At 51.5% G+C, this 18,784-nt stretch overlaps 1 protein-coding gene and 1 pseudogene across 2 annotated transcripts; both read left to right on the top strand.

Moving 5' to 3' along the window:
- The first annotated feature begins 188 nt into the window (after positions 1 to 188).
- LOC100285171 (uncharacterized) lies at positions 189 to 2,577 on the top strand. Its single transcript, NM_001291583.1, has 4 exons — positions 189 to 717; positions 969 to 1,227; positions 1,303 to 2,059; positions 2,360 to 2,577. Exons 1-3 carry the CDS (start codon positions 491 to 493, stop codon positions 2,056 to 2,058), a joined length of 1,242 nt encoding a protein of 413 aa, NP_001278512.1. The 5' UTR covers positions 189 to 490; the 3' UTR covers position 2,059; positions 2,360 to 2,577.
- Positions 2,578 to 6,398: 3,821 nt separating this feature from the next.
- On the top strand, positions 6,399 to 7,020 carry LOC100277974 (uncharacterized; annotated as a pseudogene). Its single transcript, NR_157115.1, has one exon. The product of NR_157115.1 is annotated as an uncharacterized protein (transcript).
- The last annotated feature ends 11,764 nt before the right edge of the window (positions 7,021 to 18,784 follow it).

The raw sequence follows: 18,784 nt of genomic DNA, 5'->3' as shown, positions 1-18,784 counted from the left end.
ATCCAGTTTCTAGAGAATTAATTATACTGCCATGTCACCAATTTGATGATGTGGCAAGGATTTTAATGAAGAAAGAGAGAGAAGTGGTTTCTCAGAAACGAAACCAAGTCGGCACTCGCTCCAATGACCGTAGAAATCACGAAAACTGGGTTGGAGCCGATGGATCGTTTCTATCCTCGTTTTCCTCCCTCTCCTCCAGATCCGGTGCTCCTCTCCGCCGCCTCCCTCCCGCAGCTCCCATATTTTTCCGTCGCTCGCGCGCCCGACGCCTCCCTCCCGCGCTCCCGGAGCTTATGCGCGCCAAATCTCCCGCCAGCATCTCCTTCTCCCGCGCACGCCTCTGGCTTTCGTTCCAGACCAGGCTCCGGCCAGATGAGAACGCTCCACCAGTAGCTAGGCTTCATTTTCCTTTTTAATGGCTCATTTCCATCCCCTGATCTAGCGCTAAAATTTAGTCCCCAATTCATCTCTAAGGAAAATCGAGTTTCAGATGGATTTGTTAGGGAAGGGTGGTGCGCAACAAAAGAAATCAAAGAAGTCTTCTCCAACCTCCAGAAAATCAACTGTTGTTCCGGCCATGGCATCTGCAGGCAGTGCAGGCGTTGCAGCTCCAAGCACGGGTGGTCGAAGTAGTTCTCATCCATTTTCTGTGGTTTGGGATGGGATGGCACTTGGAGGCTCATTCGCGTCTGAATCATCTCCCACCAGCTCTGAATGGTATGGGTTCAGTTCCATACGTTTGTTCCTTAATTACTTCTCTGTTCAAGCAATAGTCTTCAATTCTTATTTCAGTTGCTATGCGTATTATTAGACATGTGCACACAAATACTGAAATTTGTATAAACAGGATAAGATGTGCTTAAAACTTAAAACAAAACTAAAAGTTATGAAATTAGTATATGTTTCCTAAAATATAATTGTTTGCTAGAATATAATTGATATGCCATGTGTTTGTTTCACTTGTCCAGGCTATATCCACCAGGCGGGTTTGTAAATTCTCTAAGGATGCCATTTCCTTATGCTACCTATCCGAATGGCAGCCAACTTCCAGAAAACTCCCATTTTGTTGGTTGTACAAGCAACAAAGGGACTCCATCACCAACTAATGATAAAGGGACTCCTATTGCAGAAGTACATGATTCAATTGACATTGACGCCGATGACACCCTAGAGCCTGCTAGAACTGACAAACGATTGAATTGGTCACATGAAGAAGATGTTAGATTGGTAAGTTTACTATCCTCCACGCTAGTAATTCAACATGTAGACCAGTGCTTCATTAACATGATTATGTAATTGTAGGTTAGTTCTTGGCTACAAAATTCACTAGACCCGGTCGATGGAAATGATAAGAAGTCAGATTATTACTGGACAGATGTTACTAATACGTACAACAGCACCACGCCAAGTAACCGTAGGAGAAACCGTAACCAATTGAAAATTCGTTGGGACCGTGTTAAGAAACCTTTAAGTGAGTTTCATGGCTGTTGGGTAAGGACCACTAGAGTGTTCCAAAGTGGGCAGAGTGATGACCAAAGGACAGATAATGCATTGCAGCTATATGCATCTGAACATAATGGCAAGCCTTTCTTGCTGCAACATATATGGAGAGTAGTACGACATGAAAGGAAGTGGGCTGCATATGTGGACAAACTTATTAATGCAAAGGACAACCGTGCAACACCAAGTCCTGTTGTGAATGTAGAAGATTCACCTACAAAGCGTCCTACTGGGAAGAAAAAGGCCAAAGAAGAGCGCTTTGGAAAACGAAAGGCACCAGAAGCTATTTCTGCAATTGGAGAGAAACTAGAAAAATTCATTGAAGCAAGCAGCAAGGTTGAGAAGATGGCACAAGTGCAACAATGTTTGGCTGACAAGAAGTTAGAAGTAGCCAAGATTAATCACAAAGCAGCCCAAGAACAAACAAAGTGTAAAATGATAGACCTTTATAAAGATTTATTGTGTGGTTCCACGGCTGGTCTTAGTGAAGAAGCTCTAGCTGAGAGATCAAAAGCTTTAGAGTGTATGAGATTGTCTTTATTTGCTCCAGATAATTAAGGTACCAAACTGTTTCTTTTTGCTGCTATATGATCTGTTATTGCTACTATATGATCTTAATTTTCTGCTATATGATCTTAAGTGTGTACTCAAGTTATTTATACATTTAACTAGTCTGAACAGAACTAGTGTGAAAACTAATGTGAAAACTGCATTGGTTATGTTTATACTAGTGTGAAAACTGTCCAGTACACTTCCTGGTAGTTGGATAGTATCTGCAATTCTTTTAAGTTTTTGTTTGCATTGTCAACGTTCAAAGCAATTTTTTTACAACTAACAAAACATTCCCCCCCTGCAACAGGAGCTTGATCGGAAGGTTTTTATATGCACATGGAGAGGCTGGATCTGTGCATGGAGACCGAACCTGGGTGTGCTAATGTTCATGTCGATCAAAAGTTGTTGTCCATCTCAGATCTTTGCTATCTATATATTAAGAGAAGTTTGCTATAATTATATATTACTATGTATTATGGACTACATTATATTTATCAACATGGATACTGTTTTACTATGGATTAATATATTTTAATCTATGTGTTGCTATTGAATTGTTGGTCATTGTATATTGTGGTGTTCAGGCTGTTGCACCAGCAGCACAAAGGATACAAAGTTATTTGTCACAACTGACCAAGCCTTGTTGTGCTTGTTGTGTGAAGTCATTAAATTTGTCCTGTACGTAGAAACTACTATAAATTATTTGCATTGAGGAAGGTTAAGTCTATAAGTGGTGTCTTGATGATGTGTTAATAAAGAAACTGCTTATAGAAACTATGGGTTGGGACTGCTCTTAGAGCAACTTCCATACCCTTTCTGCTACTCAATGATCGTTACCATTATAGATTTTGGTGAAAATTACCCTCCAATAATTTATTTAATTGGTTATCAAACGTAGCCATTTTCTATTTAGGATTTCTAGCTAGCCAAACATAGATAACGAGAATAACTCTAGAGTTTGCATAAGATATAGAAAAAACTATTGCGGGGTGAAAAGTTATAGAAAATACTCTTTCGATGATGCTTTACAGAGTGAGTTAAAAAAACTGTTGGAGACATTTTATTTAAAAAAGTGCTTTATTAACCTCCTTGTGTCATGTAACTGCGTACTAAAACTCATTCTATTCTATTGTTTTAAAATCTGAGCGATATCATCACGACACAAGTTTTCTATGGAAGTGTTTGGTTTGAGAAATCACTCCATTCATAATAAATTGGTGCGTCATTAGTTCATTCCTCAAATTTAGTAGGATGACTATATTTATTATGTTAGTAGTAACTAACTAACTATAAGAAATGAGTTGACGGTGGATTAACTTATTTCATTCCACAAATCAAATAAAAAAGTGAGAAATAGGAAGATGGATAGACTAGCTTACTCATTAAACCAAACACTATATATGTACCTTGCGAGCAAAAGATGTTCTTGTCTTTAGTCTCCTCGTCACATTAGGCACCTCCTGTCAGTCATACGACTATAGTGTTCGTCACGTCTACTCCAATGTGGAGCTAATGGTAGTGGTCACATGTTCACTTTGTTGACAGGGAAAAAATATGGGAGTTTGATTATAAACAGGATTATCCGATTTATCCAAATTTTATTGACAAAAGGTAAATTTTTTCGGTGTAAATTTGGAAAAAAATGACTCAGTTTGTTTTAATATCATGTAGATTATATTTGGACATTTAACAAATGAAAACAACGCATACCAGCCAATCGAGTATTGAGGAAACATTTTAGGGGTTTTAGCGTCCTAGGAGAGCCTGAGAAAACATATAGACCAACCGACTTCTAATTTGAACATTTGCCATGTGCCAATTCTAAAAGGTTAAAAATTTCGATCAATAAATAAAAAATATCAGAGCTCACTAGTAAACACGAAAATCGGATTTATTGGTGACCCTATCGTCAATAAATTACTCGCTACTCATACTCTGAGTCGCTCTACTATAATAGCTCTTGAGAGCACCACTCAGTCATGTGACCTAGCTTTGGTTCCCTCCACACAAAACACAAACTCAGTCAGCTGCACATAGTACAAATTTTGATGATACTCGATAAGTCCAATAGTTTGAGCTCGCTTCACGCACTTCCACTACCGACTTGTCTATGTCCTTCCTGCCCACTGATCTTTACGTTTTGACCCTTAAGTTTTGGTCCTTGATGAAAAAGAGGGAGAGGTGGTGAGTATGTGAGTTAGGGGGCATGAGAAAGGGAGAGATAGGGAGAGTATGAGATACAATTAGTTTAACTTACTATACTCTCTATGTACGATATGGAGTCTGTTTGTATACTTATACACTGTATGATACTCTTTATGTTGTTGCGTATGCATATGTAAGATATGGTGACATGTCTTGTTTTTTACTTCATATTTTATAACATGTCACATATGCTTATTTATGACTATTCACTTTATATCCATTGCAAACAAGCTTACTTTGTCGTATATATGAGCTTATTATCAATATACATTGTACATGACTATAGACTTTGATTATAAGGACTTACATTAACATCATGTGTTACAACTCTAAAGGTTCATAACTTCGTATAAATAAAGTTCCTTTAATAACCCCACTTCTTTCACATACTTGAGATAGTGTTGAAAGCCGCCTAGACGGGTGAATAGGCCAAACCTAAAATTTATCACTTAATACAAAAACTCAAACTTTGGTTAGACGTTAGAACGAGAAGCAAATCAACCAGAGTGAACGAGTTGCAAAAGTTGCTCTTATAATTGCGGAATTATTTGGGAGCAACTCAAAATAATTTAGGATCAATCACAAGCAAGAGAACTTAGATGAGGAAAGTGAGGAATAAATCACAATCAACACAACACGAAGAACACGACCAATTTATTTACTAGAGTTCAGTTTCCAAAGTAAACCTATGTCTTCTATAAGGAGTCCACTTAGGACTGGTTTCTTTCAACCTTTTCCCTCTCTCAAGCGACCACTTATATCGAGCTTGAGTATCATTTCTCAAATCAAGCGACCAGAGTCACCATAAGGATCTCCACACAAATTCGAAGTCTCTCGCTAGCTTTTACAAGAGTGAAAATAAGATTGATTGAGAAAGAAAATCAAGAGCACAAGAATGTAGCAACAAACTCAAATGCAAACTCTCCACAAGGTACTTCGGGTTTCTCTAGCTCAATTCTATTAAATGTGGCACTTAGGAGGCTTTGAATAACTTAGAGTTGATGCAATGAATGTATGGATGTTTGGTGTAGCTCTTGTGTATATTGAATGTGGGTTGGGTATTTATAGCCCCAACCACCCCATATAGGCGTTGGAGTGAAGCAGCAAAAAATGCTCTGTTTGCGGTTACAATGGACCTCCAAATGTGTTGGTCCGATGCACACGAGACCCGTATTAGTCTGTCGTGGTAGGTGACCGTTCTAATGGAGAGCAGTCTTGTCAGGGCACACCAGACCGGGTCGCCACGTCATCCCGACCGTTAGAACTAGAAGATAGTTGTTGAGTCTTCACAGTCTGGTGCACACAGACCCATGGTTCATTGAATCAGGTGGGGTCTGGTGCACACAAACCCATGGTCCATTGAATCAGGTGTCTGAAGGGCTCTTGAAGTCTTCTCTAGTAAACTGGTCTGGTGTGCTAGGCTGGAGTACCTCTCCATACCCATTCTGGTAACTCGGCCCGATGCTCACCGGACTATAGTCTGGTGCTCCCAGTACCGCTGATCTTTGACAAATTTTGGTATATCTTCGTCAAGTTGATTTGGTTGTACATGAGGGGGTCATATGACTTAGACAAACATATCTAGTGACTAGTCAACTAGTCTAAGTCATGGATTTTAGTTGTTTTGAATTCTTTATCTCATATTCTGTTTTTGGCTCAACTTGGCTTCAAAAGTGTGAAACTTCAAAACTGAGCTTTCCAACCTCTCTAGATATATCAAATAGGCTCCTAGGTGTTTTATAATACCTCAAAATCTTATTTTGGGTACTTACTAAGATAATACAGAGATCTTGAAACAAAATATCTTTTAACAAGAATCTTCCTACCTTTGAAGTTGCATCCCCTAAAGTGAATATGTTTTCTAATAAATATTAAACCAAAAAGATTCTAAGTTATCGTGTGTGGAATTTTATAATTAGAAATATTCCCTAAAATATCTAAACTAAATAAATATGTTCCTTTATGTAAACAATAAAATTTAGTGTGAATCATTTCCTTATCCTTCATAGTTATGAACATTTTTTAAGGTAATAAATAATTAAATCTCTACTATCTATTAAGTCAAGCGTAGACGCACTACCATGCCCCCGCCTCCCCTCCGCTCGCGCCCGCCCTCGTTCCCCTCACCCAGCCTTTCGCACAAACAACCCATCCGCTCCATCTGCGAGCAAGCTCTAGCGATCTAGCAGCATGCAGGCCCTATGACGCTCGCCATCCTCATCCGGGAGCGTGGCCATGCCTCCGCCCGCCTCTTCCCCCACCCCCGGTGCCCCTTCCACACACCCCCCGCACCGCTGTCCTGCCCCTCTCCCCTCGCACACCCACTCCCTTCTACCATCTCCATGCTTGGCGCCCTCACCACCTCCCCGACCGCCTCTGAGCTCATCGCCTTCCCCCATAGCCCGAACGAGATATTTGCGTCCGACCCGCCCATCGACGTGGACGCCATCATGGAGAACGAGCTACGGAAGAAGGACGGCGGTGCGGATGTGGAACATCTCAGATCTGTCACTCTATCTCCGGCGACCTGGGTCGGGCGAGGCACTTCTTTTATGTGATGCCTGAGTGGAACTTGGTATCCTGGAACAAAATGTTGGGCGCGTATGCCTGTGGCAGGATGCTCACCGAGGCGCGGGACCTGTTCGACGCAATGCTTGCCAGGAACAGCGCCACCTTCCGATAATTATTAGCTCGCCTCCCCTCCCATTTTCTCAGTACAATCTACTCCATGTTGTTGCTGTATGATCAGACAAAATTCTTCTATCAGGTTCGCCCGATGAGAAGAAAGGAAAAAAAGTACTCTGAATTCTGCTTTCTCACGCTCGCTGTTCATCGATTCCCGAGCCGATTAGCAGAGAGTCTGCTGTTTCTTCTCTCTGAATTTGGATGGAGAGACTGAGCTCCGAATTCAGTTTCGACACGGACGCGGGATGATGAATCAGTTGGTCTTTTTTCTTGTGCTGCTGTTGGGTTTTCTTAGATTGAGGTGGTGGCACGCCCAAAGTTCTTCCTTCCCTCACTCTGCCCAACCACGTAGTATCTCGGTTCCTTTGAATTCTCTCTCTGTTTCTAGCGTTGGGGCCCTCGGGGTTGGATTTATGACCTGGATGGATGAATTCTCTGAATTCCCCCTTCCTCTTTGGATGTTTCTACCATTGGAAGAAAGCCAAGCTCTGTTCCCTTTACTCCTGCCCCCTTTTTTTATGTGGTTCTACTTGTGCTGTGTTGCAATTACTTATTACTGCACCCCAAGTGCGTTTTCGACCAAGGAAATCTTACGTCTTTTCATCTTCTTACTTATTACTGCACCCCAAGTGGTCCACTCCACATGATGGCCATGTCTGCGTTGTTTGAGGCTATATTATTACTCATTCTAAAGGATGGTCAAGGTGGTGATGAAAGGAAGGTATCAGAAGGTATGTTCATCTCTTTCAAGTGCATATCCATAATTATTATGTAAGTGTAAGCCTTGATATGGAAGTTCCACTTCTTCTGGATATCAATGCAGTCCAAAAGCACTTAGTGCCCAGCCGACAGCGATGAGGAGCATGCCGCAGGGCACCGAGCAAGCGAAAAAAGATGGGCCAGCTGTCTGTGCTCACGAGGATGCACATCTTCTGACGTTAGTTAAGCCTGACAAGCACGGGGATGAACATCGAATGGTAGGTAGGTTTACAGCAGTGGATTGCATTGTCAGCTAGACATGGTCATCGTGGAATCTTCAGAGAAACTGACTTGCCACAAATGCAGGAGGCCCCTCTCTTGTCCTACAAGTGTGAGGTCGATGACAAGGGGTTTTGGACGAAACTGAAGACTCTATCCACTAGTTTATCAAGGAGCTGATGGCACCACCACCATATCTACGGTATGTTTCAGGTAGCATCTCACTTCTCACTTCACGGTGACACTTAGTTGGAAGGACCAAATCTGATTTGATGCTACATCTTGGATCAGGTAGCTATTTTAATCCAGCTGAAGGCATCTCAAATATGTATTCCTATAATAAAACAACCACAATTAAACTTTACATAGCCAACTAAGTTACTAAAGAGAATCTGCATTATGTAGCTGAGAACACCTAAAAAAAGAACAGATGATCGACAGGTATTTGTACAAACAAAGAATCAGAATTCAAGATATCAAACTCTTATATGTGTCAGTGGTCCATGTCCAAGAGAATGTTGGAAATGTTACCATTTATCATTACATGCCAAATACATGTAGCCCACCAACAGTATAGTGAATTTCAGCCATAGTAGTTTTCCCCCTTTGGAGTAAGATCGATCACAGTACATTAACATGTAGCTAGAGGAACTTCACACGGTGCAACTAAGTTTTAGGACTAAATTTCCTTCTTCTCATGTTTGAGGCAAGGACATTCTTCGCCGATCAGCTAAACTTTGTTGTGGTATAATCTGTCCACTCCAATTTAAATTCGAATTCTTGTCTTCATAGGTATATTCTCAACTTGATCTATAATTCTGTATGCTTGCATTTTTCTTGATTTTAATTTAGGATTCAATGCAGTTCGAAGGAAACATTTAGTGTCAGATTATATGTGGTCCCATATGGTCACATAGATCTCGCATGAAAAGGAACACACGTTGATAACATGGTCCAACCGGTTAACATCATATCATCAATTCATACAGATTTAACATAGCATCATTAATCTGAGTGCAGTAGGCAGGTCACTAGGACAGTGTGACTAAAAAAAGACTAGGCTAGCAAAGTCATAAGACAAATAGTGATATAAAAGCAAACAAATGAGCTGCCATTATGTAAATATACTAGAGTTATCTCAAATCCCAGTTTTGCAAAACATTTCCTTTAAAGTATATAGTGCAATATGAAAGACATATGTGGCCTTCGGTATTCTCTTTTCAGCATGGATCTCTTGACTGAAGCCTATTCTGCTTGCATCTGGAGGGAAACTGAATCATTACACTGGATAATGGTAATGGGCCATTTCAGTTGCTGAAATCTCACAAAGCAAGTCAAATACATTCATAGCCAACCAAATTTTTCTTAAAAGTGGAAAGTGGAAGAAGCCTCAGATGCCATGTGTCGGGGACCATAATTAGGGGTACCCTCAAGGCTCCTAATTCTCAGCTGGTAACCCCCATCAGCATAAAGCTGCAAAGGCTTGATGGGTGCAATTAAGTCAGGGATCAGTCCATTCGAGGGACTCGATCACGCCTCGCCCGAGCCTAGCCTCGGACAAGGGCAGCCGACCCCGAAGGACCTCCGTCTCGCCCGAGGCCCCCCTCCAGTGGCGAACATATTTCCGGCTCGCCCGAGGCCCTGTCTTCGCCAAGAAGCAACCCTGACCAAATCGCCACACCGACCGACCAAATCGCAGGAGCATTTAATGCAAAGGTGACCTGACACCTTTATCCTGACACGCGCCCCTCAGCCGACAGAGCCGAAGTGACCGCCGTCACTTCGCCGCTCCACTGACCGGTCTGACAGAAAGACAGCGCCACCTGCGCCGCTCCGACTGCGGTGCCACTTGACAGAGTGAGGCTGACAGGCAGTCAGGGCTCGGACTCGGGCTAAGCCCCGGAAGACGGCGAACTCCGCTCCGCCCGACCCAGGGCTCGGACTCGGGCTAAGCCCCGGAAGACGGCGAACTCCGCTCCGCCCGACCCAGGGCTCGGACTCGGGCTAAGCCCCGGAAGACGGCGAACTCCGCTCCGCCCGACCCAGGGCTCGGACTCGGGCTAAGCCCCGGAAGACGGCGAACTCAGCTCCGTCCGACCCAGGGCTCGGACTCGGGCTAAGTCCCAGAAGACGGCGAACTCCGCTCCGCCCGACCCCCGGGGCTCGGACTCTGCCCCGGCCTCAGCCGTCGGTCTCCGCCTCGCCCGACCCAGGGGCTCGGACTCGACCCCGGCCACGGAAGACAGACTCGACCTCGGCTTCGGAGGAGCTTACACATCACCCAACCTAGGGCGCAGACCAGCCACGTCAACAGGAGGCGCCATCATCACCCTACCCCGAGCTGACTCGGGCCACGGGAACAAGACCGGCGTCCCATCTGGCTCGCTCCGCCAGATAGGCAATGATGACGCCCCGCATACTCTATGACGACGGCGGCTCTCAGCCCCCTTACGGAAGCAAGAGGACGTCAGCAAAGACTCAACAGCTCCGACAGCTGTCCCTCCGCCAGGCTCCGACACTCCTCCGACGGCCACGACATCACACCAGCTGGGTGCCAAAACCTCTCCGGCTGCCACAACGACATGTACTTAGGGCGCTAGCTCTCCTCCGCTAGACACGTAGCATTCTGCTACACCCCCCCATCGTACACCTGGATCCTCTCCTTACGCCTATAAAAGGAAGGACCAGGGCCCTCTTAGAGAGGGTTGGCCGCGCGGGGACGAGGACGAGACAGGCGCTCGCTTGAAGCCGCTCGCTCCCTCTCCCGCGTGGACACTTGTAATCCCCTACTGCAAGCGCACCCGACCTGGGCGCGGGACGAACACGAAGGCCGCGGGATTCCCACCACTCTCACGCCTGTCTCCGGCCACCTCACTTCCCCCCTTCGCGCTCGGCCTCGCGTCGACCCATCTGGGCTGGGGCACGCGACGACATTCACTCGTCGGCTTAGGGACCCCCCGGTCTCGAAACACCGACAGTTGGCGCGCCAGGTAGGGGCCTGCTGCGTGTTGACGAACAACTTCCCGTCAACCTCTCCAACCCGGGACGGTGCTCCGTTTCGGGAGTCTTGAGTTCGTGTCCCTCGACGGCAGCTACGACATGATACTCCTTCCACCGCCGTGCGACAGCGACAATGGCGGCCGATAGCCCGCCCGCCGGTGGCGGAATCGATGACGTCTTCCCCGCGTGGTGGAAGAACAATATTCGAGCTCACCCCGTCCTCTCCCCCGCCGACGGAGGAGGAGGCGGGGCAACCAAGGCCAAGCAGAAGGCAGCGCCTCGTCGGCTGTCAAGCGAGTCAACGGCGCCAGCACCCCAACGGGGGGCGCACCGGGCATCGACCTCGCGCTTGAGACGAAGACGAGCGCCGTCTCCCCGCAATCCGCCGATTCCGGGCAAACGGACGACGCCAGCGCGCTCGCGAAAGGCTTGCTGGACGTCACCCTTGTACCTGAGACGACGGTGCAGTCAGTCCCCGACGTGACCTCATCGCCGCCCGTCGACCAAGAGGTACCGACCGATTCCCATCCCACGTCTTTCGAATTCAGCCTCGACCTGCCTAGCGGCTTCACTTTGGCGGGTGCTCTCATAGAGGCGAGTCCAAACCCTCTGGGGTTTCATATGCGGTCACCTTGGGACCGGCTGACGGACGTATCGACCTACGGGCCCTCTGGGTCCGAGGAAGACGACGAGCCCAGCTTCTGTTGGGATTTCTCTGGACTTGGCAACCCCAGTGCCATGCGGGACTTCATGATCGCATGTGACTACTGCCTTTCCGATTGTTCCGACGGTAGCCGTAGCCTCGGCGACGTGGACTGCGACCCAAGCCGCGAATGTTTCCACATCAATCTAGGGGGCCCCTCCGAAGGCAACCATCTCGGCATGCCGGAGGACAGTGATCTCCCTAGGCCGGTGCCTCGCGTTGATATCCCACGAGAGCTAGCTGTGGTCCCCGTTCAGGCGGGGGGCCATGACCCACAGCTCGAGCAAATCCGCGGGGTGCAGGCCAGGCTCGATGAGGGAGCAGGAGCGCTTGAGCCAATCCGTCGGGACGTCGGGCAGGCATGGGCGGGCCAACCTCCGGCCGGAGAAATATGTCATCTACCCCAGGGCTTCCAGCACCGCATCGCCGACGATGTCAGGGTCAGGCCGCCACCCGCATCCAGTGGGGTCGGCCAGAACCTGGCTGCAGCAGCAATGCTCCTCCGCGCGATGCCGGAGCCATCGACCACCGAGGGGCGGCGAATCCAGGGAGAGCTCAAGAATTTCCTGGAAGGCGCCGCGGTCCGGCGCGCCGAGAGCTCCGCCTCCCGAAGGCAGGGGTACCCCTCGGAGCATCATGCCGCGACTTCCCGATTCATGCGGGAAGCCTCGGTCTACACCGGGCGCACGCGCAACACCGCGCCTGCGGCCCCGGGTCGCCTCGGCAACGAGCACCATCACCGCGACCGCCAAGCCCACCTCGACGAGAGGGTGCGCCGAGGCTACCACCCCAGGCGTGGGGGACGCTACGACAGCGGGGAGGATCGAAGTCCCTCGCCCGAACCACCCGGTCCGTAGGCCTTCAGCCGGGCCATACGACGGGCGCCGTTCCCGACCCGGTTCCGACCCCCGACTACTATCACGAAGTACTCGGGGGAGACGAGACTGGAACTGTGGCTCGCGGACTACCGCCTGGCCTGCCAACTGGGTGGAACGGACGATGACAACCTCATCATCCGCAACCTCCCCCTGTTCCTCTCCGACACCGCTCGCGCCTGGTTGGAGCACCTGCCTCCGGGGCAGATCTCCAACTGGGACGACCTGGTCCAAGCTTTTGCCGGAAATTTCCAGGGCACGTACGTGCGCCCTGGGAATTCCTGGGACCTTCGAAGCTACCGACAGCAGCCGGGAGAGTCTCTCCGAGACTACATCCGGCGATTCTCGAAGCAGCGCACCGAGCTGCCCAACATCACCGACTCGGATGTCATCGGCGCGTTCCTCGCCTGCACCACTTGCCGCGACCTGGTGAGCGAGCTGATGGACATCGCCACCAAGTTCGCCTCCAGCCAGGAGGCGGTCGAGGCAATCTTCCGGAAGGACAAGCAGCCCCGGGGCCGCCCTTCGGAAGATGCCCCCGAGGCGTCAACTCAGCGCGGCGCCAAGAAGAAGGGCAAGAAGAAGTCGCAAGCGAAACGCGACGCCGCCGACGCAGACCTTGTCGCCGCCGCCGAGTACAAGAACCCTCGGAAACCCCCCGGAGGTGCCAACCTCTTCGACAAGATGCTCAAGGAGCCGTGCCCCTACCACCAGGGGCCCGTCAAGCACACCCTTGAGGAGTGCGTCATGCTTCGGCGCCACTTCCACAGGGCCGGGCCACCCGCGGAGGGTGGCAGGGCCCACGACGACGACAAGAAGGAAGATCACCAGGCAGGAGAGTTCCCCGAGGTCCGCGACTGCTTCATGATCTACGGTGGGCAAGCGGCGAATGCCTCGGCTCGGCACCGCAAGCAAGAACGTCGGGAGGTCTGTTCGGTGAAGGTGGCGGCACCAGTCTACCTAGACTGGTCCGACAAGCCCATCACCTTCGACCAAGCCGACCATCCCGACCATGTGCCGAGCCCGGGGAAATACCCGCTCGTCGTCGACCCCGTCATCGGCGACGTCAGGCTCACCAAGGTCCTCATGGACGGAGGCAGCAACCTCAACATCATCTACGCCGAGACCCTCAGACTCCTGCGTGTCGATCTGTCCTCCGTCCAGGTAGGCGCTGCGCCCTTCCATGGGATCATTCCCGGGAAGCGCGTCCAGCCCCTCGGACAGCTCGACCTTCCCGTCTGCTCGGAACACCCTCCAACTTCCGAAGGGAGACCCTGACGTTCGAGGTGGTCGGGTTCTGAGGGACCTACCACGCGGTACTGGGGAGGCCATGCTACGCGAAGTTCATGGCCGTCCCCAACTACACCTACCTGAAGCTCAAGATGCCGGGTACCAACAGGGTCATCACCGTCGGCCCCACGTACAAACACCCGTTCGAATGCGACGTGGAGTACGCCGAGGCCCTCGCCGAGTCCGAGGCCCTCATTGCCGACCTGAAGAGTCTCTCTAAGGAGGTGCCAGACGTGAAGCGTCATGCCGGCAACTTCGAGCAAGCGGAGGCGGTTAAGTCCGTCCCCCTCGACCCCAGCAGTGACGCCTCCAAGCAAGTCCGGATTGGCTCCCAGCTCGATCCCAAATAGGAAGCAGTGCTCGTCGACTTTCTCCGCGCGAACGCTGATGTCTTCGCGTGGAGTCCCTCAGACATGCCCGACATACCGAGGGATGTCGCCGAGCACTCGCTGGACATCCGAGCCGGAGCCCGACCCGTCAAGCAGCCTCTGCGCCGATTCGACGAGGAGAAGCGCAGAGCCATAGGCGAGGAGATCCACAAGCTAATGGCGGCAGGGTTCATCAAGGAGGTATTCCATCCCGAATGGCTTGCCAACCCTGTGCTTGTGAGAAAGAAAGGGGGGAAATGGCGGATGTGTGTAGACTACACTGGTCTCAACAAAGCATGTTCGAAGGTTCCCTACCCTCTGCCTCGCATCGATCAAATCGTGGATTCCACTGCTGGGTGCGAAACCCTGTCTTTCCTTGATGCCTACTCAGGGTATCACCAAATTAGGATGAAAGAGTCCGACCAGCTCGCGACTTCTTTCATCACACCCTTCGGTATGTACTGCTATGTCACCATGCCGTTCGGCTTGAGGAACGCGGGCGCGACGTACCAGCGGTGCATGAACCATGTGTTCGGCGAACACATTGACCGCACGGTCGAGACCTACGTCGATGACATCGTAGTCAAGACAAGAAAAGCCTCTGACCTCCTTTCCGACCTTGAAGTGACATTCCGATGTCTCAAGGCGAAAGGCGTCAAGCTCAATCCCGAGAAGTGTGTCTTCGGGGTGCCCCGAGGCATGCTCTTGGGGTTCATCGTCTCCGAGCGGGGTATCGAAGCCAACCCAGAGAAGATCGCAGCCATCACCAGCATGGGGCCCATCAAGGACTTGAAAGGCGTACAGAGGGTCATGGGATGTCTCGCGTCTCTGAGCCGCTTCATCTCACGCCTCGGCGAAAGAGGTCTACCTCTGTACCGCCTCTTAAGGAAGGCCGAGTGCTTCGCTTGGACCCCTGAGGCTGAGGTAGCCCTCGGGAACCTGAAGGCGCTCCTCACAAAGGCGCCTATCTTGGTGCCCCCAGCTGCCGGAGAAGCCCTCTTGGTCTACGTCGCCGCGACCACTCAGGTGGTTAGCGCCGCGATTGTGGTCGAGAGGCAAGAAGAGGGGCATGCATTGCCCGTTCAGAGGCCTGTCTACTTCGTCAGCGAGGTACTGTCCGAAACCAAGATCTGCTACCCACAAGTTCAGAAGCTGCTGTACGCGGTGATCCTGACACGACGGAAGTTGCGACACTACTTCGAGTCCCATCCGGTAACTGTGGTGTCATCCTTCCCCCTGGGGGAGATCATCCGGTGCCAGGAGGCCTCGGGTAGGATCGCAAGGTGGGCGGTGGAAATCATGGGCGAAACAATCTCGTTCGCCCCTCGGAAGGCCATCAAGTCCCAGGTCCTGGCGGACTTCGTGGCCGAATGGGTCAACACCCAGCTTCCAACAGCTCCGATCCAACCGGAGCTCTAGACCATGTTCTTCGACGGGTCGCTGATGAAGACAGGAGCCGGCGCAGGCCTACTCTTCGTCTCGCCCCTCGGGAAGCACCAACGCTACGTGCTACGTCTCCATTTCCCGGCATCCAACAATGTGGCTGAGTACGAGGCTCTGGTCAACGGATTGCGGATCGCCATCGAGCTAGGGGTCCGACGCCTCGACGCTCGCGGTGACTCGCAGCTCGTCATCGACCAAGTCATGAAGAACTCCCACTACCGTGACCCGAAGATGGAGGCCTACTGCGATGAGGTTCGGCGCCTGGAAGACAAGTTCTACGGGCTCGAGCTCAACCACATCGCTCGGCGCTACAACGAGACTGTGGACGAGCTGGCTAAAATAGCCTCGGGGCGAACAACGGTTCCCCCTGACGTCTTCTCCCAAGATCTGCATCAGCCCTCCGTCAAGATCGACGGCACGCCCGAGCCTGAGGCACCCTCGGCCCAGCCCGAGGTACCCTCGGCACAGTCCGAGGCGCCCTCGGCTCGATCCGAGGCACCCTCGGACCAGCCCGAAGTACCCTCGGCACAGTCCGAGACACCCTCGACTCGGCTCGAGGCACCCTCGGTTCGGCCCGAGGTACCCTCGGCCCCCGAGGGCGAGACGCTGCACGTCGGGGGGGAGCTAAGTGGGGTCGCGCCTGATCAAAACTGGCAGACCCCATACCTGCAATATCTCCACCAAGGAGAGCTACCCTCCGACCGAGCCGAAGCTCGGCGGGTGGCGCAGCGCGCCAAGTCGTTCATCTTGCTGGGAGATGAGAAGGAGCTCTACCACCGCAGCCCTTCAGGCATCCTCCAGCGATGCATCTCCATCGCCGAAGGTCAGGAACTCCTGCGAGAAATACACTCGGGGGCTTGTGGCCATCACGCAGCGCCTCGAGCCCTTGTCGGGAACGCTTTCCGACAAGGTTTCTACTGGCCGACGGCGGTGGCCGACGCCACTAGAATTGTCCGCACCTGCGAAGGGTGTCAGTTCTACGCAAGGCAGACCCACCTGCCCGCTCAGGCTCTGCAGACGATACCCATCACCTGACCTTTTGCTGTGTGGGGTCTGGACCTCGTCGACCCCTTGCAAAAGGCACCCGGGGGCTACACGCACCTGTTGGTCGCCATCGACAAATTCTCCAAGTGGATTGAGGTCCGACCCCTAAACAGCATCAGGTCCGAGCAGGCGGTGGCGTTCTTCACCAACATCATCCATCGCTTCGGGGTCCCGAACTCCATCATCACCGACAATGGCACCCAGTTCACCGGCAGGAAGTTCCTGGACTTCTGCGAGGATCACCACATCCGAGTGGACTGGGCCGCCGTGGCTCACCCCATGTCAAATGGGCAAGTAGAGCATGCCAACGGCATGATTCTGCAAGGACTCAAGCCTCGGATCTACAACGACCTCAACAAGTTCGGCAAGCGATGGATGAAGGAACTCCCCTCGGTGGTCTGGAGCCTGAGGACAACGCCGAGCCGAGCCACGGGCTTCACGCCGTTCTTTCTGGTCTATGGGGCCGAGGCCATCTTGCCCACAGACTTAGAATACGGTTCCCCGAGGACGAGGGCCTACACCGACCAAAGCAACCAAGCTAGTCGAGAGGACTCGTTGGACCAGCTGGAGGAGGCTCGGGACAAGGCCTTACTACACTCGGCGCGGTACCAGCAGTCCCTGCGACGCTACCACGCCCGAGGGGTCCGGTCCCGAGACCTCCAGGCGGGCGACCTGGTGCTTCGGCTGCGACAAGACGCCCGAGGGCGGCACAAGCTCACGCCCCCCTGGGAGGGGCCGTTCGTCATCGCCAAAGTTCTGAAGCCCGGAACGTACAAGCTGGCCAACAGTCAAGGCGAGGTCTACAGCAACGCTTGGAACATCCAACAGCTACGTCGCTTCTACCCTTAAGATGTTTTCAAGTTGTTCATATACCTCGCTCCCACGCAAAGTTTAGTCTTCAAGGAAGGGTCGGCCTCGCCTCGGCAAAACCCGACCCTCCCTCGGGGGCTAAAAGGGGGGAACCCCCTCTGCGTCGAATTTTTTCCTCGAAAAAGATCCTTTCTGCCAGAACGTCTTTCGTGCTTTTTGACTACTTCGAAAGAGGATCCTGAAAACGACGGAGTACACGTAAGCAGCCAAGGCTGACCGAGCCGAGGGACTCCTACGCCTCCGAGATACGGATACCTCACTCATCACCTTCTGCGATAAGTAACTCGCGTTCGGATAAGTGATTCCGCGGACCGAACAAGTCTTCATGTTCAGAAGCTCTTCTGCCGGAGCGATTCTTCGAGCCTTCTCAACTGCGTCGGTGACAGAACCCCATGGACGGGTAAGAGTGCGCGTAAGCGGCAAGGCCGACTGAGCCGAGGGACTCCTACGCCTCCGGGATACGGATACCTCACTCATCACCTTCCGTGAGAAGCAACTCTCGCTTGCACAAAACAATTCTGTTACCGACAAAAAAGTCCAGATACTCGAAACAAGAGGAAAAGAGACGCAACTTTACAACACGGCGAGGGTGTGTTTAGGCCTCGGCGGCCGCAGAAAACACACGCTACAAGATAATCCGATCCTGCAGGCTCAGATCTTGACGGCTAGAGGGAGCAGCAGCACCCTCGGCGTCGGTAGCACCTTCGGCGAGGCCCGACCTAGCCTCGGACGGTAACGCGGTCCAAGGGTCTCTACTCTAAAGGACAACGTCATCACCAAGCCCGGGCCATCGCCGCCAGGGTCTTCTCCGAGAATCCGGCCCGAGCAGGCGGCTCGGCCGGTCACCCCGGGGCCTCGGCCGGCTGTCCTCAAGGACATCAGCCCGGCCCGAGGCCTCGGTAGGTCAATCCCGGCGTCGGACCCGCTAACGGACGACCCGGCCAGGCTCCGGCCGACCAGGTCTTCTTTTTGAGCCGACTCCGCCTCTGTTTGCGCTGACACCGCTACCCCCGGCCTTGGCTCATCGAAGGGCGGCCGAGGGGTTCCTTTAACTGAGCAAGAGAAGCCTCGGGCAACAAGGCTGACCGAGCCGAGGGACTCCTATGCCTCCGGGATACAGATACCTCACTCGTAACCTTTACACGGGGCGACTCACGCTTGGTGAAGCGGTTCAGACAACCAACATGCGAGTCTTAGTGCTCGAAAATGAGAAAGAAACACGGCCCCGTGCCGAAATTACATACATGTTCAGGCCCCGACAGCCACAATGA

Source organism: Zea mays, chromosome 3, assembly GCF_902167145.1.
Source record: "Zea mays cultivar B73 chromosome 3, Zm-B73-REFERENCE-NAM-5.0, whole genome shotgun sequence".
NCBI lineage: Eukaryota > Viridiplantae > Streptophyta > Magnoliopsida > Poales > Poaceae > Zea > Zea mays.
Note: the sequence above shows the minus strand (reverse complement) of the source record. Positions and strands in the feature narration are given on the sequence as shown.